The following is a 17358-nucleotide window of genomic DNA, read 5'->3' on the forward strand; positions in this document are numbered from 1 at the left end:
AGACTGCTCTAATATAGTCTACACTTCAATTTTGTGCCAACTGAAAAACAGCCCCTGGACATCACTTACCTGTCACCTCCAGCACAGCACTCCAAGATGTCTCCCCACTGGAACTTGTAGCAACGCAAGTGTAAGTCCCAGTATCTGATAGCTAGACATAAAAAACAGTTCAAGGCAGTTTTAACAACCCTTTACCATCAGCTGACTGAGTTTACTCTAATTTCCTTTTTCTAAATGTTTCTTGGTAAGAAGGACTTAGCCTACATTTTACACCAGACTAGAGGGCATCAGACTTATTCAAACAATCATTTAATGGTGGCTTACTTTTAGAGAACTATAATAAGATTACTTGCTTCTAATACTTTTCTAATCCTAATTTTCATATTGTTAACGATACCAATACAGCATGTAAGTGCTACAGAACGGATGACTTGGACAGTGTCAGCCTTTGTATTGGTTACAACAAATGCAGGTGAAATCAGGTAACAATATAACACCAATTAATCTCTTAGAGGATAAAATCTCACGGTTCATTATCCCATGATGACTCAGAGATACAGTTTCCAGTACCAGGAAGGCTGTTACATCATCTTAGACTCTTATGACAGATTAAGTCATTTCTATACAGGCCACCACACATACAAATACTGTTGCTGAGACTTAACAGTGGTTCTCTCTACACAGACAGTCCTCAGTTTCAAATGGCAAAATTAAAGCAGACCCTACATCATGCTTACCTTTCTTCTGTTTCACATAGGATTTTATTTCAGGCCTGCAAGGCACTTCGGTAGCAAAAAAAATGTATGTGTATAAAACAATTGTAATTCTCTTGTCAGTTCATGTATTTCAAATTTATCTGGGGAAACCATTTTGAGTTATATTGTCGATATTAATCTCATTGCTGTATAAATTCTTCTACTGGAAAATTTGCCAAGTGGTTTGCTGTTCCTTACTTAAATTGAAAGTAAAGATCTCTGAGACTGGAACTAGTGACGACTACAGAGATGGATGAAAAATGGTAACTTTACAAAGCACAAAATACAGAGAAGCCCTCCTACCACCATGTATAAGGCATGGTAATCTGGAGGTGGAAGTAGAAGAGGGAGAGTGCTGACTCCAGTGATAAAGGAGAAGAATTATATTCACCATCAGATGACTCGACGGAAATAGGACTGCATCCAAGAAGCTTTATTGAACTTTAAGGAATTGTAATGGGTTTTCTGCTAAATGCAGATTGGCACTATAGCTCACTCTTCAAGAAGAATGTCAAGGCAAGTAAGCGAGATGTCCTTTAGATTACTTGTTGATACACAATTCGATTGATTTTTAACTTTGCCATGTTTGAATTTTGTTGGTATTTTCTTCAGATACACTGGGACTGCACTGCACCAGTCTTAGGGACAGGAAGGAACTGATTAATGCCAGTTCAATTGTCTGAATGAGTATAACTTGCGTTTTAGGAGATGTTTTTTCTGTGAAATACATGCAATAATTAAACCCCTCTGGCAATGGCTCAGAGACTCAAAATAAAGAGGTACTGCTAATGAAATGAGAAAGATTCTTGAAAGGTGACGTTTTCCAGAGGAGAGAGCCTGAAGTAGGGGTTTATTTTGCTTTTTCTGAGCTTTTATTAAATGAATAATTCTTCATTATATCATAATGGAGAATATTTCTTAAGGTTACAGTTCTCAACTTCATTTGTGTACTGCCCTGACAGATGGTGTATGGCATACTCAATGAAGTATATGGTATATACAACAGAGTAACTTGCAGAAGGTAAACTCGACATATAAAGCAAGCTGGAGATATGCTGCCTCTTGCAAGTTATGGTGAATTATCTAACCTCCAGACTGTGGACGGATTAGATACAGACACAGTGTATTGATAATTTAATTATATACACATTTTTTATGCTATGGAAAACAACAGGAGAGGTGAATGGAAAATTTGTGATATTCAGTAAAATAAAGTTTTCTTTCTTAGTTAATTCAGGTGTCTAAATCCAGTGTGATATCCTTCTACAGAGCAGAAGGGAGTTTTCTGTCAGCGTTGACCTGTCCGAAAGAGTACTGAGTGATTGATGTATGTGAGTTTTTTAGTTGTCTTCCTCAGAGCAACTGGGAAGATTGGCTCATCAGAAAAATCTCTAGATTCACATTTATGACAGCAGTCCATGGTTCGCTGTGACTGCTGCAAACTCCTGAATAATTTTATATACACACAGAAAAAAGTTACACAGCAGAAGAGGGCGATCTCAAAGGTTTAAATAGTAGTGGCTCATCTTTACCCATATCTTGAAATCTTTTATGATTGCAATAGTGATTATTATTTGTGAGGGGAGGAGAAGGATGAAGACGTGGTGATAGATGTACTTGGACGTATTTTGTGGCCATTTTTTGCTTAGGAAGCAGTTAGTCCTTCTTAGGTAGACCTGAGAGAAGAGTTATACATTCCAGATTTAAATCCATATTTAATTCATAAAAATTGCAAGGTACAGGAGAAATCCGTTTTTTATGGTTCTGTATGTTTTCTGTTCTTAAGTCTGAGTCAAACAGTGCACATTACTGCAATCGAGGGGTTTATAAAAAATGTCTTTCTGAGCCTTTAAGGAAAATTGGTTACTAGTGAATGAGCCACTTAAGGATCAATAAAAGCTTCATGTCTTTCAAAACCACACTCACTACTAATACTGTTTTCTTCTCTCCTTGCAAGCAATTTTTTTTCCTTTCGTTTACAGACCTTGTGCCTCTGACAGCGAGATTAATGCGCTGGCACGATTCAGAACCAATTTCATTGTTTGCATAGCTGCATGCAGACAGGTATCCCAGGAGCTTCTGCCTCATGGACACTCCACAGAACCCCATCATCGATGCTGGAAAGTTTGTTTGAAATCACTAAGCTTCCACCTTTAATTGCTGCTTTCTAACACTACTGGGGAATCTTGACTATTCAAGCGCACTCTTTAATCCAGCTCTACAGGAAAAATGCATTAACCTTCATGGCCTAAACCTGCCTTCAGCCCAGGGAGGAAGGATAAATTGTTTACTCAAGGAAAGCTAGCATAAATTTTTTAAAAAATTCCATTTTGTTCCAAAGAAGTTGACAATTCATCTACGATCGCTGCTGAGATGGTATCAGAAAAGAAAACTGCTCGTTATGTCTTGTCCTCAGTAGCTGTGTTTATTGACATGTTTTGGATGGCAAAGCTAACTGCAGAAATTACTGCTGATGAAATTAAATGATTTCTGAAATTGTCTTTAAGTTCTTGTCAAACAATTACATTCATCTTACTTTTTTTCCATGTACATGCTTGTCCACATATACGCAAACCAATACACATTTTTGTCTTTGAACAGGGAAAAATTAAATGCCCAACAAAGATTAGTGATGCAATGTTTATCAACAAAATCAGACATTACGCTATTTGGAATATTATAAGATTTCTTTGTACTTTTAAGATACTGTATTATCTCATCTGTCAAAATGTAAATATTACGATAGGAATTTCTTTTAGAATAGAAATCCCTCTGCATACGACTGCATGTATGTAACATTACCAGTTGTCTTCTCCCATTTGCAGCCTGATGGAACATCTCCAGCAAGCATAACATTGGAATAAATCAGCCAGCTCGAGACTTCCAAGGCTCATTGATGGAGAAAGTGCACGGTCAAAACCTGATGAACTCCAGAATCACTTGCTAGCACAATAGCTCCTTGAAAGGCTATGATCAGGTGTTGACAATGAACTGCTCTAAGTTTTAACAGAGACAACAGGCCAATGGCTTCATGGTAAGACTGACTGAAAAGATAAAGAAGGCCCATTCTTTTACATGTCTATCTATCCCAAACTCATGTATTTTCTTGCAATATACATAAGTTTTTAAATATAAATTCTATATTTAGGGAATTCTAACAGAAATATCTGATGATAGCTTGGCTTTTTTTTTTTTTTCACCCCCTCTTCTATACACTACGTCAAAGAATGAAATGGGATGTGAACTTGGTGAGAATTTCATGGTAAAAGAGACACTTAAGTTAATTCTGAAGACACCAGACAGCAAGCCAGCAGAGCTGCTTGAGGCACACACCAACAGCTCAAGACTTGCCACGTTCCACTTGTAGCGCTTGTTTTGTTATCGCTACTCACCCGCAGAGTTTTAATCTGAAGTGTTCCCTGATCCTGTATGGATGTTCGAGGGTCTCTGCCCAGGAAGGTGAATCCTTCTTTTAACCAGCTGATGACAGGAAGGGGGTCACCGGTTGCCTTGCACTTCAGCAAAGCTGTCCCATCCACTGCCAGAGTCTGATTGACCGGCCCCTGGAGGATGATGGGTGGAGGCCTGTCTGTCAAGACTAAACAGCGACACATGCATTGGCATCCACACTTTTGATGATCCTCTGCTGCAGGTTAGCCCTTTCCTTGGCACAGCACCAATTTTAACAGACTGGTTTAAGTTCGCATCTAAAAGGCTAAAAACATTATTTTGGAAGACCCACAGATACATGTTAACAATTAACTGGTATATTTCAAAAGCATTTTTGTAATAATTTCACCACTGTAAGATAACACCTAGATGTATAAACTTCTGTTAGCAAAGATCATCAGACTCGTTTGATTAAGATAGGATGAAAACTAACACCTTGATCCAGAAGAGAATTGCAAGTTTTCAACAGCAAAAATATCTAACAATAATGCAAAACATTTTCATAATCTGAGTGATCTAAATTACTATAGCACTCTATCCAGCAGAGAAAAGTTTAAACTCAATCAAGCCATTTAACAGCTTTCTTATCAAATAATTTCATTGCCTTTTAAAGCTATGAACTCTCTTAATTTTTTCCCCCTAATAATTTACATTTGCATGCTTGAAATACTGCTTAAAGGACTCCGTAACCAGTGTGCGAGTGCATGGCTGCCTATAAACTTCATTCCATGACCAGTGGGATATTCTGAAGCTGAAGTAAAATGCTCATGTTCGCTCTTCTTGAAAGACCAATTTTTCATAAATAATTCTGCTGTTGAACTTATTCTCTGAGCCATCTGTTAAGCTGCAAAATATAACTCCTTTTTTCTAAAGGATGTGTTTATATAAAATAAATGTGAAATACTTGAATATAAACAAGGCTATGACCTCTGCAGAAAAACAGTATAACAGAACCAAGAATTCATTTTTATATATTTACCTGCCACACTGCTGCTGTTTTAAAACTTTGAACAACTGAACAATTATACAATTGGTATTAAATATCATAACAGGCACAATTAGCTCCTAAACCAGTGTAAGTTAGCCTGACTCCACTGATGTCAATTGAGTTTGAATCATTTATTCTAGCTGAGAATCTGTTTCATAATGGTCCATACATAACACCTGACTCTAACAATGAAGTGAAAATAAATTACTGGGAAGCAATACGGTTTCTGTTGTATTTGAGCTGTTCGAACCTTCAACAGATCCAAAGCACTTTCATTACACAATTTAATAAATAAAAAATATTAGGGAGATGTTAGTGGTACATTTTATACCCAAAATAATTGTTTCTGAAATTGTAATGTTGTAAAAATACTAACTACCTTCTTTTGTTAGCAAGATACACAAAGGATAGACTCATTAGTGTTAGTAGTACCTTGGAGTGTGAGTTCATCACATTTATTGAAATTGAAACTGAAAATAGAAAGCCAATACAGATTATTTATTAATACCAGAATGCGAAAGCTATTTTGAAAATTCTGAAATATTACCCACTGAACTCAGAGATAGGACAGAAGACACTATATTATAAGAAAAGAGAAATTGTAATGCATTTTCATCTTGATATGATTTTTTTTTATCTCATTAAGGTTCCTTATGACTACACAGTTCAGTTATTTGGTGAAATAAAAATTGATCTCAGTTCATACATACTATCAGCATACCTGCAGCGTGAGTTTATTCAAATGAAAATTTAGCTTTGTAAATTTTCTTTTAGATTTAATGTAAAATAGCAAATCCTAGTTCTCTAGGTAGCTAAAAATTAAGGAAAAATAATTACTTCAGATGCTAACTATTCCACTGTAGTTATTTGATGCATCTAATTGCCTTTCATATGTGTAGCAATGTAGGTATTTTCAAAACCTACTGCATTACAGATATTGTTCCTTGGCATGTAATTAGTTTTTTTACAGCCCAAATGAGGAGCTCATAATCCTTTAAATAGCTCTGATCAATAGTGTAATTGAAAGTCTCCTGGCCAGAAGGAATCTTCATTTTCAAGGGTGTTATGGGTGAAAGACCACTACAGGTTTCCATGACACTAAGGCTAAAGGTTAAATGAACACTTAGGGTTTTCACTGATCTGTGAACGACTGTATTGTCTTCACAGCTATGACTTGTAAATCTTCTCTAAAAGGTGTATATGTGCTTGTATTCTTACTACATAGGTCTCCTCATACATAAGGATTTAAAACTTGGTTAGAGGTTTAAAAAGATATATCATAAGCACTCTGAAGAACAGAGAGACAATGAAAAATATCTACAAAAAGGTTGGGCTTTTTTTTTTTTTTAGTTTCTTTTAAAGCATTTTATTTTTTTATTTAAATTTTACATTATTTTCTCCTAGCAGGAAATTTTTATATCCATTCCACAGAAGCATTTTGTGTGGCTAAAATATATTTGCATATTAAAAGAGAACTTGATTTCTCAGTTAACTTAATTTTTCAAAATTGTTTTGAAACTATTTGCTAGCAACCATATATTCACATATTCTGCTCACTAAAAAAAAATCTGTCCTAGTCTCCTTTTGTGATAAAATGAAGCTTAAATATTTAGCAAAGTATCAGAAAGGAGTAAATTATATTTGTTAATGAACAGTTTATTCACTACAAATGCAATTTGGATCAACTAAAACCACGTTTTAATCTGGGTGGAATTTGGTCAAACTACAAGATAAAATTAAAGAGAATGACAAAAATGAAGTCTTTACTTTGATACTTCCAAAATCAACATTTCAAAAGTTTTCCTAGTGAATTAATGGGGAAAATCAGACAGAAGTAATGGAATTCTCACGATGAACACCAGTATGACAGGGCAGGGTGCTCTCCTGAGAGGTGGTAAAGCAGAGACCAAACCTTCTGTCTTTTTTGTGGAAGAGCTTCACAGGATACTGTGAAGTTGCTCTGAATCTCTCCTATTTGAAACTGTCACACTTGCTATAAAACATGTAACATACATTTGATGAGGGATTTGATGAGAAATCATGGTAGCCAGATTTGCAGACAAGTAAACTGTGAGTGATATTAAATTCTTCCAGGAGGATTTGCGAGAGACATATCCCAGAACACTCAATAGGCCTACAGTAAAAAAATTGCAGAGTAGTTTGGGAAAAATGCCTTAAGTGTTTATTCCAAATCAGTGGAGAAGGAGCTGTTGAAGTATGTTGCCAACTCCTTCTCTGGTTTTTTTTTGTTTTTTTTTTTTTTAATCTGTTCTGAATTATCCTTATAGGTCCAGCCTTTCGCTTTCATTCAAAAGCCCAGAAACATGATCTTTTTAATTAATTTAATATCCTAAACCAGTTCATTCTTATGTTGCCAGAAAAATTCACAGCAGGAAGTTAAGCTTGGTCCTCCATCCAAAATACTCACCCTAAACAGCAACTGCTGGGTAAACTGGACAAAGCAGGCTGATCCTACAGTTGAGCATGCAGTGGTCAAAATTTTTATTAATAAATACTAATAATGACTAGATAAGGAGAAATCAAAATCTTCTCCAAAATATTCTATACACGATAGATAACTCTCTGGAAGACATTACTAATTGTAAACTATTCTTTTTATCTTGAGCACATATATAATTAAGATGGAAGCATTTGGCGTATCTGCATGATCTGTCATTTTAAGACTGTGAGATGCATATTCACTTCTTGAGTTTGAAAGGATTGCTAAGGTTGCCTCAATTTTTGAAATGATTTGGCTTTTCCAGATGTGCTTTAGACGGTGGATTATATGATAGCCTTTCAAGAAAGCACAAGATTTGAATTTCAAATACACTGAAGGCTCTTAACACAGTCCATAATCAGCAAAATTATCACTCAACTCAGCACATTTCATCACAGCTAGTAATCTCTTCTCATGTGAACACTTGAGTTAAAAATATTTCCAGTAAAGACTTGTAAGTGCAAAAATGTAACAACTGAAACACTGCTATATATGGTATAATTAAGCACTTGTTTTTCTGCACATGACATATGTTTTCATTCTGTATTGGAACTTCAATTGGATCTAAATTACTCTGGATCAAACAAAAATGTGTTCAAAATGGAAAAGATGGCTCGCCACTATTATTAAATCATTAACCAAACAGAAAAATTCTGGGCTATGAAGTAAAACTGAAATCACCAGCCAAAAACTATAACACTAATGCTTAAGTGTATAGCTAGCATGCACAGTATTTATCTTCCATTATATTTTTAAAACCATTAAATTAGATTTCCCTACTGATAAAAATCATTAGCTTCCATAACTTCTGCTCAGCATCAACCAAAACAGATTATTTAGACATTTATGGTTAACTTCCTAACTGAAAGCAATTAAAAAAATATCTGTGATCTAATGATATGTTTATTTATGTAATCTCAGTTCCACAATATTATTTTGGCACTTTTTTTTCTGACCTCACCCGCCCTTTGACTGAAGGATGAAATGGTATTTCTATAAAGCAACCTTGTTTTATTTCATAATGACCACACTGACAGTGGGTTCTGGAAAACATTTGAAGAACACAGGCCTTGCATTCCTGGAGCAGCAGAGCCACCAGCTAATGCTTTCTCTAGCAATGTGGAATACATGTCACCTTTAATTAAAATTAATTGTAGATGAGTTTGCATTTTAGCAAGGACACTTTAATGAGCTTTCTTTTGACTTGTTATATAACTAATGAAAATTCCAAAGAGGTCAATTAGGATTTTTTTTTCCCCCCACCCAAGAAATAGATAAAGATGGACCACAGGTATAGCCTCTCAAAAGGAAGAATTTCTCATCACTGATATCCTTGAACCTGATTTGATCTACTCAGCCCTGATGCAGTAAATCTGTACAGCATCAGTAGGTGCAACCACTAACAGCTCAATGTCCTCCTAGCCAATGTTTGTGTGTTCTATTTATTCCAATCACAGTCATGGCACTAAATCAGACAGTACTATGGACAGATATTAAAAAATACTGCCTTTCCATTAATTTTAAATGACCTTTTAATCTAGATTTAAATTTGAATTGAATGAAAATGCATCATTTTGTCATAGACCGTGAGAGAAAGGACTAAAAGAGATTGCAGATCAAAGGTTAGCCTTTAGGGTCCAGAAGCTATTTTACAGAAAAGCAATGTGCTTGTAAAGATGCAAGGATAAGGCAGAAATTATCTCCCCTTGTCATAAAAATATAGACAGCTTTTGGAAAACAAAGAAAAGGCATCAAATTAATGCTCAAACCTCTATAACATGAGCCTGAACCTCTCTACCTGTCACTTGTGATGAATACGCTCTTGTGAAAAGCCAGATTATTCAGAATTAGACATCTTTTCAAACTTTCATGGTGCAGGTAGGTCTCTAAGGGAACAGTAAAAGTAGACCTCTGCATATAACAACAGTTTTAATGGCAAAAATTCATCAAAGTCTGTCAGGAGATATTTAATGAGTCAGTTAAGATAAGGAATAATGGTGCCAGGGAATGCCACAATCTCCTAGTATAAGAGGAATTCTGTTGTTTTCTTCACTAACATTGAAGGATGCAAACTGCCTTCCATCCACAATGGGATGACAGGGATATCAACAGCATTCCTGACGTATGAAAAGGATTCATGTTTGTAGATGAAGTAAGGTAAACTTCAAGGCAGGACAAATTTCAAACTCCATATTTTGAAGTGGAAAGCATCAAGACAGATCATGTAGTGCTTTTCCTTTCCTGAAAACTCTCCTGTACCTACACCTTTCCATGGCTCTTTTCACACCTAACCATACTGAGAAATTCTTAGGACATAGCTCTGAGGTAGGTGCCTTACTCACATTGGGGCTAAAGGGCTACATGTTGTAGCTGTTCTAAACCAATGGTACTCCAGTAAGTTCAAGATAACTGTGTTGATTTAATTGAGCTAAGGACATATCTCCAAACTAGCTGCCTGAAGACCGGTGGGAATTGAGCCTCATTTTCTGCACCCAAATTCACTGCTTTAATCACAAGCCTATTAATTTTCATCATGCTTTTTTGCAGTCCTATCTTAGCTGTAGTGAATCAAGTAGCTTCCTTTCTCACCAACCCTATTCTAAGCTGGTTTGTCCCTTGTTGGCACTGTTAAGGGACCTCCAGAAAGCAAGTAAAAGGCAAACTAGACTTTGATGCCTTTTTGATACCACAAAGAATCCCACAGGCCCTTTTTCATTGTATTTTCTGTAGAAACTGGTCTGTTTACTTGGATGAATTACGCGATCTCATACGCCTTTATTTGCACTGCTTTTAAAATACTTTTGACAAGAAAAAACAATAGGAATTTCTATAGCTCACCATCAGTAACCTCCAGCTGAGCCTTTGCTAAAATGCTTCCAGCAACCGTCAGTGCTTGACAAATGTAGTAGCCTGCATCAGACCGCTGAATGTTGGTAATAGTGAGGTCTCCTGTTGGCGACACTGAATACCTGCTGTTGGGTTGGAGAGGCTGGTTTGGGAAGAGTAGATTCTGCAAAGACAATTCATCTCACATCAATTCAAAACACAAAAGCACCACTTTTCCCTCAGCTAGAGAGACAATGATCTTTCCTTGAAAGTACTATATATAAACTAGAAGAAAAAGTAAGTGTGGTTATGACTTTATGAACACATAAAGCTAGCTTTCCCTGCCTTGGGCAACTTGCAGTTTAAATTAGAAACAGCCCTTTGACAGCACACAGTGGTGTGTTCTCGCTGAGGATATAGGCGAGGAGAAATTTTCCAACAATCACACTTGAGTGGCTTGTATTTGTGACACATTCATCTTCATTCTGAATGTAATTGTAATAATATACTCAGCTGGCTGTCAAACCAGGAGGCCATAATACTACAGTAAATATTAGAAAACTAGCAGAAAGAATTGAATTCTGAAGATCTGAGGGAGCCTAGTACTACTGTTAGGCTGTGAATACGTTCTGGGCAAAGGAGAAAGTAAGAGTGTGGCACTGAATTAAAGCTGGGAGGAAGATACAAACAGATCACAAAGTAGGAGAAACTGGGAGAGCACGAGAGCTTAAAGGAGAAGTAAAAGGATATTAAAACTGAGATACACGAAACAAGAAAAGCAGCATGGAGCCTTGAGAGTGAAGAGAAAGTATAAATCTGATGTGGAAATCATCAGAGAGAAAAAATAATTTCACGTAGGATAAGGCATCAGTTAGCAAAAAACAGGGAGATTAACATTTGCCTTTGGGCTGGATTGGAGAAAAGAGAGATGTCAATAAGAATAACTGGAAAGGATGTAGTAGCCATAGCATACGATGAAGGACTGAATGAATCAATAATACAGAAAAGGACTGAAACGGTTTTAGTGGTTAGGGCTGTGTTTTCAAGGAAAAAGTTATACTGTTTGGCACAGCTCTTGAAGTGAATAAAAAAGAATGGGAAAAGGGAGGCAATGTGAACAGAAAGGTCAGCAGCATGCCCAATGAGACAGAAAAGAAAACAGATTAAACAATAATTAAGCAACAGTAATTCCAGGAAAATAGGGTCTGGCTTTTATGTCAACTCAACAAGCCTCCATGAAAAATTCAATTGTTTATATCAGGAGTATCCCAAAAACACTGTTACCATGCTGTGATAAGCTTTCAGTCATTATTGCATCTTTCTATAGCTCTGCTGTGCTTTCTAATGACGACTTCCTACTCACTTTAAAGCTTGTCTATGTGAGCTAGAAAGAAAATCTGAAAGTATAGAGCAGGGTATTAAATGACTTTTCTGTAGATCCGCTTCTTCTGCAGTAGACCTTAACGGTTTAAAAAATGATTTGGAACTGACAAGCAACAAACTCAGATTTTAGAAATTTTTCTTTGAAGTGAAACTCACACCTTTATCCCTCTGGTTTTGGTAATAAAAGGAGAGAGAGATTCTTTAAATAGGATCCGACACTCCAAGTATCCTTATAATTGTATTAACGCACTAGGCTACTTGTCACTCTAGGGTGAGTCTTTCCCCTTAACCCCCTTTCAATGTCAATGTTCAAGAAATTTTTCACAGCAAATTTTTCCTCGAAAATCAATATGCACCCAGTAAACATGTCAAATCCAATAAGAAAAAAAGTGTGAAAATTCTGAAACAATTTCAGGCTACATGGCTAAGTAGGTCTCAAAAATTGCCTTGTTTTCTGAATTGCCTTGAAACTTTCCGAATAACCTCTGGCCGGCACAGATACCTACCGAATGAGGGTATTTCAAAAACTCTACTAAATTTTATCTGAAAGCAGTGAATTTTGATACAGCTGAGCTTGACTCCATTTACCACTCATTATGCAAAGTGTTAAGAGAAACAAGCCGTAAAAGACAGTGCAAGGATCAAGCTCCTGATTTTTAAGAGGAAAAAGATCCAGAATCCTCTTTATCACTGCATTAGCAAGGGGAGGCTGCTCTTCTTTTTATCTTCAGCATGAGCTTGTCTGTTCTGGAGAGGTACAATGTCCCAGTGAATATTTCACACATCAAGAAGAGTCCATCAGTCTCCTGACTCTTCCCTTCAAAGACCAGAAGACTAGGAATTATAACTTGTCCTATGTTACAGTACAATCCCTTTTAAAATGTTTTTACAATTTCACTGGTTTTAATCAGCTGTCAGGTCGCTCATCCAGGCACAATGGTGGCATGCTAGGTTGCAAACAGGAGGCTCAGAGTCACCGTTGACTGAATTTACCTCAAAGAAGTTTTTAATCCAGAGAGTCTAAAGGTTACACACGCTCCGCCCGGGTGCATTTTGTTGGAGGGCTGCTGTTAGGCTCTGGGGAAAAGGCTACCGAGTACAAAGGACCAGCTGTTTATGTACATGTTGGCACAAAAAATGACTCAGGAGGCAACAGCTCCCCTCCCTTCCAGCTGGTTGTGTTCAGAAACACAGGATCAAGAAATGGATTCACAATAAAAAACGCCCTACCATTACCGGAGTGGGCTAACACGACTACATAACATTACTCTGAACACTAGCAGTGGTGCTGCAAACGGTTGGTTCCTCAAGTAAAAGCAGAAGCAAGCGTTGTAAAGCCAGGCAACAACTTACAGCTGGGCACGCAAAGGTGAAAAGTCACGTAATTTGGCCAAAATACCATCCTCCAGATTTGCATGACAGTATACAATATGTGGAAACTCACCTATTCTATGGCAATCTGGAAAGTTGCATACTGAGATGGTAACACTAACCTGTGTTTCTTCACTGATGCTCAATTAAGATTAACATGAGGGTGTAGTGAATCACATTGAGATATGTTTCAAGGTTTGATTATAAACCATGTAGGTATCAATTTTTATGCTGCGTTTATTTGCCAAAAAGGACCATTCTAACCCTCAGGGATCTGGTTCTCAATATGGTAATTAATTTTCCAGGTTTGTAATTAAACAGATTCAACATGGTACAATCAGTAGGTAGTAGCGTTCAATTAAAGACACAAGATGCATTTTCACCTTAAAATGTTTTTACCCTTGAAGTGATACCAATGGAAGAGGAGAAAATAGAGTATTAACACTTTTCAATTACGCTAAATGACTTTAATCCTGCAAATGATGTCCTACTTTAATTAGAAGCTCTTCTCTTTATTACAGCATGATGGATGTCCACTTTATTAGATTCAAGTGTGACACTATAAGCTCACTTTACATAAACATTACCATGTTATTAAAATGCTCTACAAGGAAGGGTTTGGAAATGTTTGCTAGCACATCAGTACTTCCTACTTTAATTTCAATATGCTATTCTACTTCCCCCTTGGAACAATTTTCACCTTAGTGGGACTCACAATACTGTGTTTTTTCAGGATGTGATCCATGGAGGCTAGATCTAAAGCTGTCCAAATAATACACTGAAAGAAACACACTGAAGGTTAAGCTTACACTCAAAGTGCCACAAACGCAACGCAGCACAAAACGCTGTCAGCCTTGGTCCTGTCATTTTGGACCAGTTATCTGACCTCAGAAGCAGGTGGGGCAGAGCAGGAGATCTGCGGTTCAGTTCTTCTTTTGCTTTTTAACTGAGCTGGTACACACAATGTCTCCAGATGAGACAAAAGGCACATCTGCCCTGCATAGCACAGCGTGGATTCTTGAGCTAACTCACAATGTTGCCATATGGGAACATGTAGCACAGGGCTCTGAAAAGGTTAATTTAGCCAATGGAGAAGGGTACATAGTATAGATACGTAGACAGACGTAGCCATGACAGGCTCCCTCAAGGAGCTGCAGAAGGCAGTGTCCTTGGGCTTCCATTTGCCCCTTTTAATCTATTCTCAGGTGCAAAAGAGAATACGGCACACAGTTTACAGTGTTCAAATTTAACATACTAACATGAACTGCATGTTGAAAGTGAGAAGGCCTGACTTCTGCTGTAACATCCTGTCAATACAGCAACAGCAGCAAAAAAATGTTATGGCATGACATTCAAGTATTAAGCTATAAAAGTTAGTACTGGCTGATGGCAACATTGATTGCTACGTCAGAACTTTTGCTTTCAAAAAATGACACTAAAGGATCAGGGAAATATTTCCAAAACCAGATTTGGAATTTCCTGGGACAATTTTACTGAAAAAAGCATCTGCGTTTTCAAAAGCTATATCTGTATGCACTATAAGAATATGCCAATGCAAATCGGCTTGCTAGATATATACCTGCTTGATCATGTCTAGACAGGTTGTGAACTGTAATTACTGACTGATTACTTAAGTCATACCTTTTTTATCTACTGCGTTTGTCTCATCCACCTATTGGGGGCTTTAGAATGAAAAGTCTTTAAGATAAAGACTGCTGCTTTTTACACGTTTATACAGCACCTAGCATAAGTTTCACCAACTTGAATAGCCTTTGAGTTCTTCACAATATTAATATTACAAAAAAAACCAGTAACAAAAATGTCAGTAGAGAATAGTTTAAAAGACAAATCCTTGTGAAAACTGAAAAGACTCTGTGAAAAGTAATAGAAATAATTTTCTGAAAAATTTAACAATTTAACTATTTAGGAAGGCTTACAGGGACTTACAAGGGAAGACTTACAGGGAGCTTACAACTTACCTGGCTTCCTTCTTTTTGCCAGAAAACAGCTGGCTGGGGATTTCCTTTAGTTTCACAAGGAAAAGTCACTGTTCGACCCTGGGCTACAATCTGGTCTCGTGGTCTCACCACAAACTGTGGAGGAGCTACAATGTAAAAAAAAAAAACATGGTGTAAATTTAGGATATTTTGCAACAGGGAGATGAGGAATATTGAAGGAAAGAGACAACATTATGGAGATTTGTTTTATGCCAAAGGACATAACACCAGAAACATTAATTTGTATAGACAGAACTAATATATGAACAAAACCAACAACAGCCACAAAAAGAGCAGCAATATCAGTATGGGATAGCCCCAGTTGTAAAAAAAAATTAAAATAAAATTAAAAAAAAGAAATAAATATTACAACCATACATGGTAGAGTAAATTCTGATGATAATAAATGCTAAGGAGCAGCAGTCATGTGTTTATGATGCCAGCTCTGAAAGTATTCTACCTTTCATCTGGGCAGATACCAGCACTCTCATAGCCTCTATGCTTCACAGAGCTTGTTGTTGTGCTGGAGCTATCACGTGTTGCAAGATATGAGTTAGGATATACAGACTGCCTTTTTCAGTGTGCCCCTCTAGTCTTTTAAAAATGATTGAGAAACGAGAGGAAGGTCTGGATGAATGTAGAAGGACAGAAGTTCAAGAGCTCCCCCACTTCTCTTAGCAGTGGGGGGAGATTGAATCTTGGAGATTCAGATTTCCACTTGTATAAATACAAGAAAGAAGCGAGATTTGAATAGGTAGTGGGCAGCAGTGAGGAAGAAGATCAGAAAGAGACAAGGAAAAGGAAAAAGGAGAGAGTGGAGTTAAGAAAGAAGAACCAGGACTGGCTGTGTTTTTAAGTAGATGGTATTAATAGTGTTCAGACATAAGGGACCAGAAAACACACTCAGAAGTGAACGATTTCTAAAAGAGAGGTGTAGGTTGACTTCTCTGGGGTACTGATGGAGAATAGAGTCAATGGTTGGTGGGAACGAGAAGGGAGAGAAAAGGCATTAATGTGCAGAAGGCAAGTGGGGAAGATTTGAGAGAAAAAACTTGACATGAGCAACTATGTTGAGCATGAAGCAATAAAGCAAATGACTTTTCTATGCATGCAAACTTTCCAGTCTTGATTCAACACTGGAATTCAATGGAACTGGATTTATACTATTTAGCATATCTTAAAAATGTAAGCAGTATCTCCAAATATTCTCATCAAAAGACTAGCTGACTTTTGGGGCAGGCTGAAGAAGGGGACAAAACAGTAAAAAACCCCATCACATTCATTTTTTTTCTATTCCACTATTGGTTTGACAGTTGTGAAGAGGGATGACTTAGGAACACTAAGCTTTTAGGCAAACAGAATTTAAGTGTTTTAGAAAACCATATTTTCACCATTATAATTACAAACTATTTAATTAGGCACAGAGAGCAATCAAGACCCAGCTTCCGATTACACCTGCTGACAGCACAGACGCAAATCTGCTAACTGCATAGAAATATATGCAGATCTGATTTTTTTGAAATACACTTTGCAGTTATCTCATGAGGTACTTCCCAAGGCTTTACAGATCAGCAGGAGTCTAAAGAGCACCAGTTGAATAGTGCTGGTACAACGCATTCTTAAAACAAGAACTGTAAAGCACTTAAACATGAATCACATGTTTATTAAAGAAGGCAGAGGGCAAGGACAAGAGGAGTCTTCCTTCTGCCTCACACGCCTAAGCACAAGTTTTGGCCTCTTTGGAAGTGAAGTGTCCACCTCTTCTCTGGTCCTCAGTAGGTGTTAGTCTTCTGAAAGGGCAGGGATGAAGGGCCAGGTGCCCTGCTGCTACCTGTTTACACCCACATGTTTTGAGTTTTCTGTAAGAGCATATGTGTTGCTACATATCCTCTAGGATCCGAAGTCATGCTGTACTATTCCTGAAGTGCTGATGCAGCAAGTTACTTGTTTTTCCCTCACCTTTTTTTACCTAGTACCTCTGTATGTAATCCCTACAGGTGTCAGAAAACAGTAACGTGGCAAGCAGCGCAGGTGTGTGTTCATCTGTCGTGTGGGAAGGGAAAAAGAGAAAGAGCTTTAAGTTGTGAG

The 17358-nt window shown here is 37.2% G+C and overlaps 1 protein-coding gene across 1 annotated transcript in view; it reads right to left on the bottom strand.

Moving 5' to 3' along the window:
* The window catches only part of ROBO2 (roundabout guidance receptor 2), a 442630-nt gene that overhangs the window by 57797 nt on the left and 367475 nt on the right, over positions 1–17358 (bottom strand). The window contains exons 8-11 of the mRNA XM_086631322.1: positions 15253–15377; positions 10532–10703; positions 4148–4353; positions 70–151 (exon numbers count right to left, since the gene is read on the bottom strand). Coding sequence (XP_086487448.1) covers positions 70–151; positions 4148–4353; positions 10532–10703; positions 15253–15377 — 585 coding nt within the window. The remainder of the gene's footprint in view (positions 1–69; positions 152–4147; positions 4354–10531; positions 10704–15252; positions 15378–17358) is intronic.

The sequence above is a fragment of the Tauraco erythrolophus genome, chromosome 1 (genome assembly GCF_009769465.1).
Source record: "Tauraco erythrolophus isolate bTauEry1 chromosome 1, bTauEry1.pri, whole genome shotgun sequence".
NCBI classification, from domain to species: Eukaryota; Metazoa; Chordata; class Aves; order Musophagiformes; family Musophagidae; genus Tauraco; species Tauraco erythrolophus.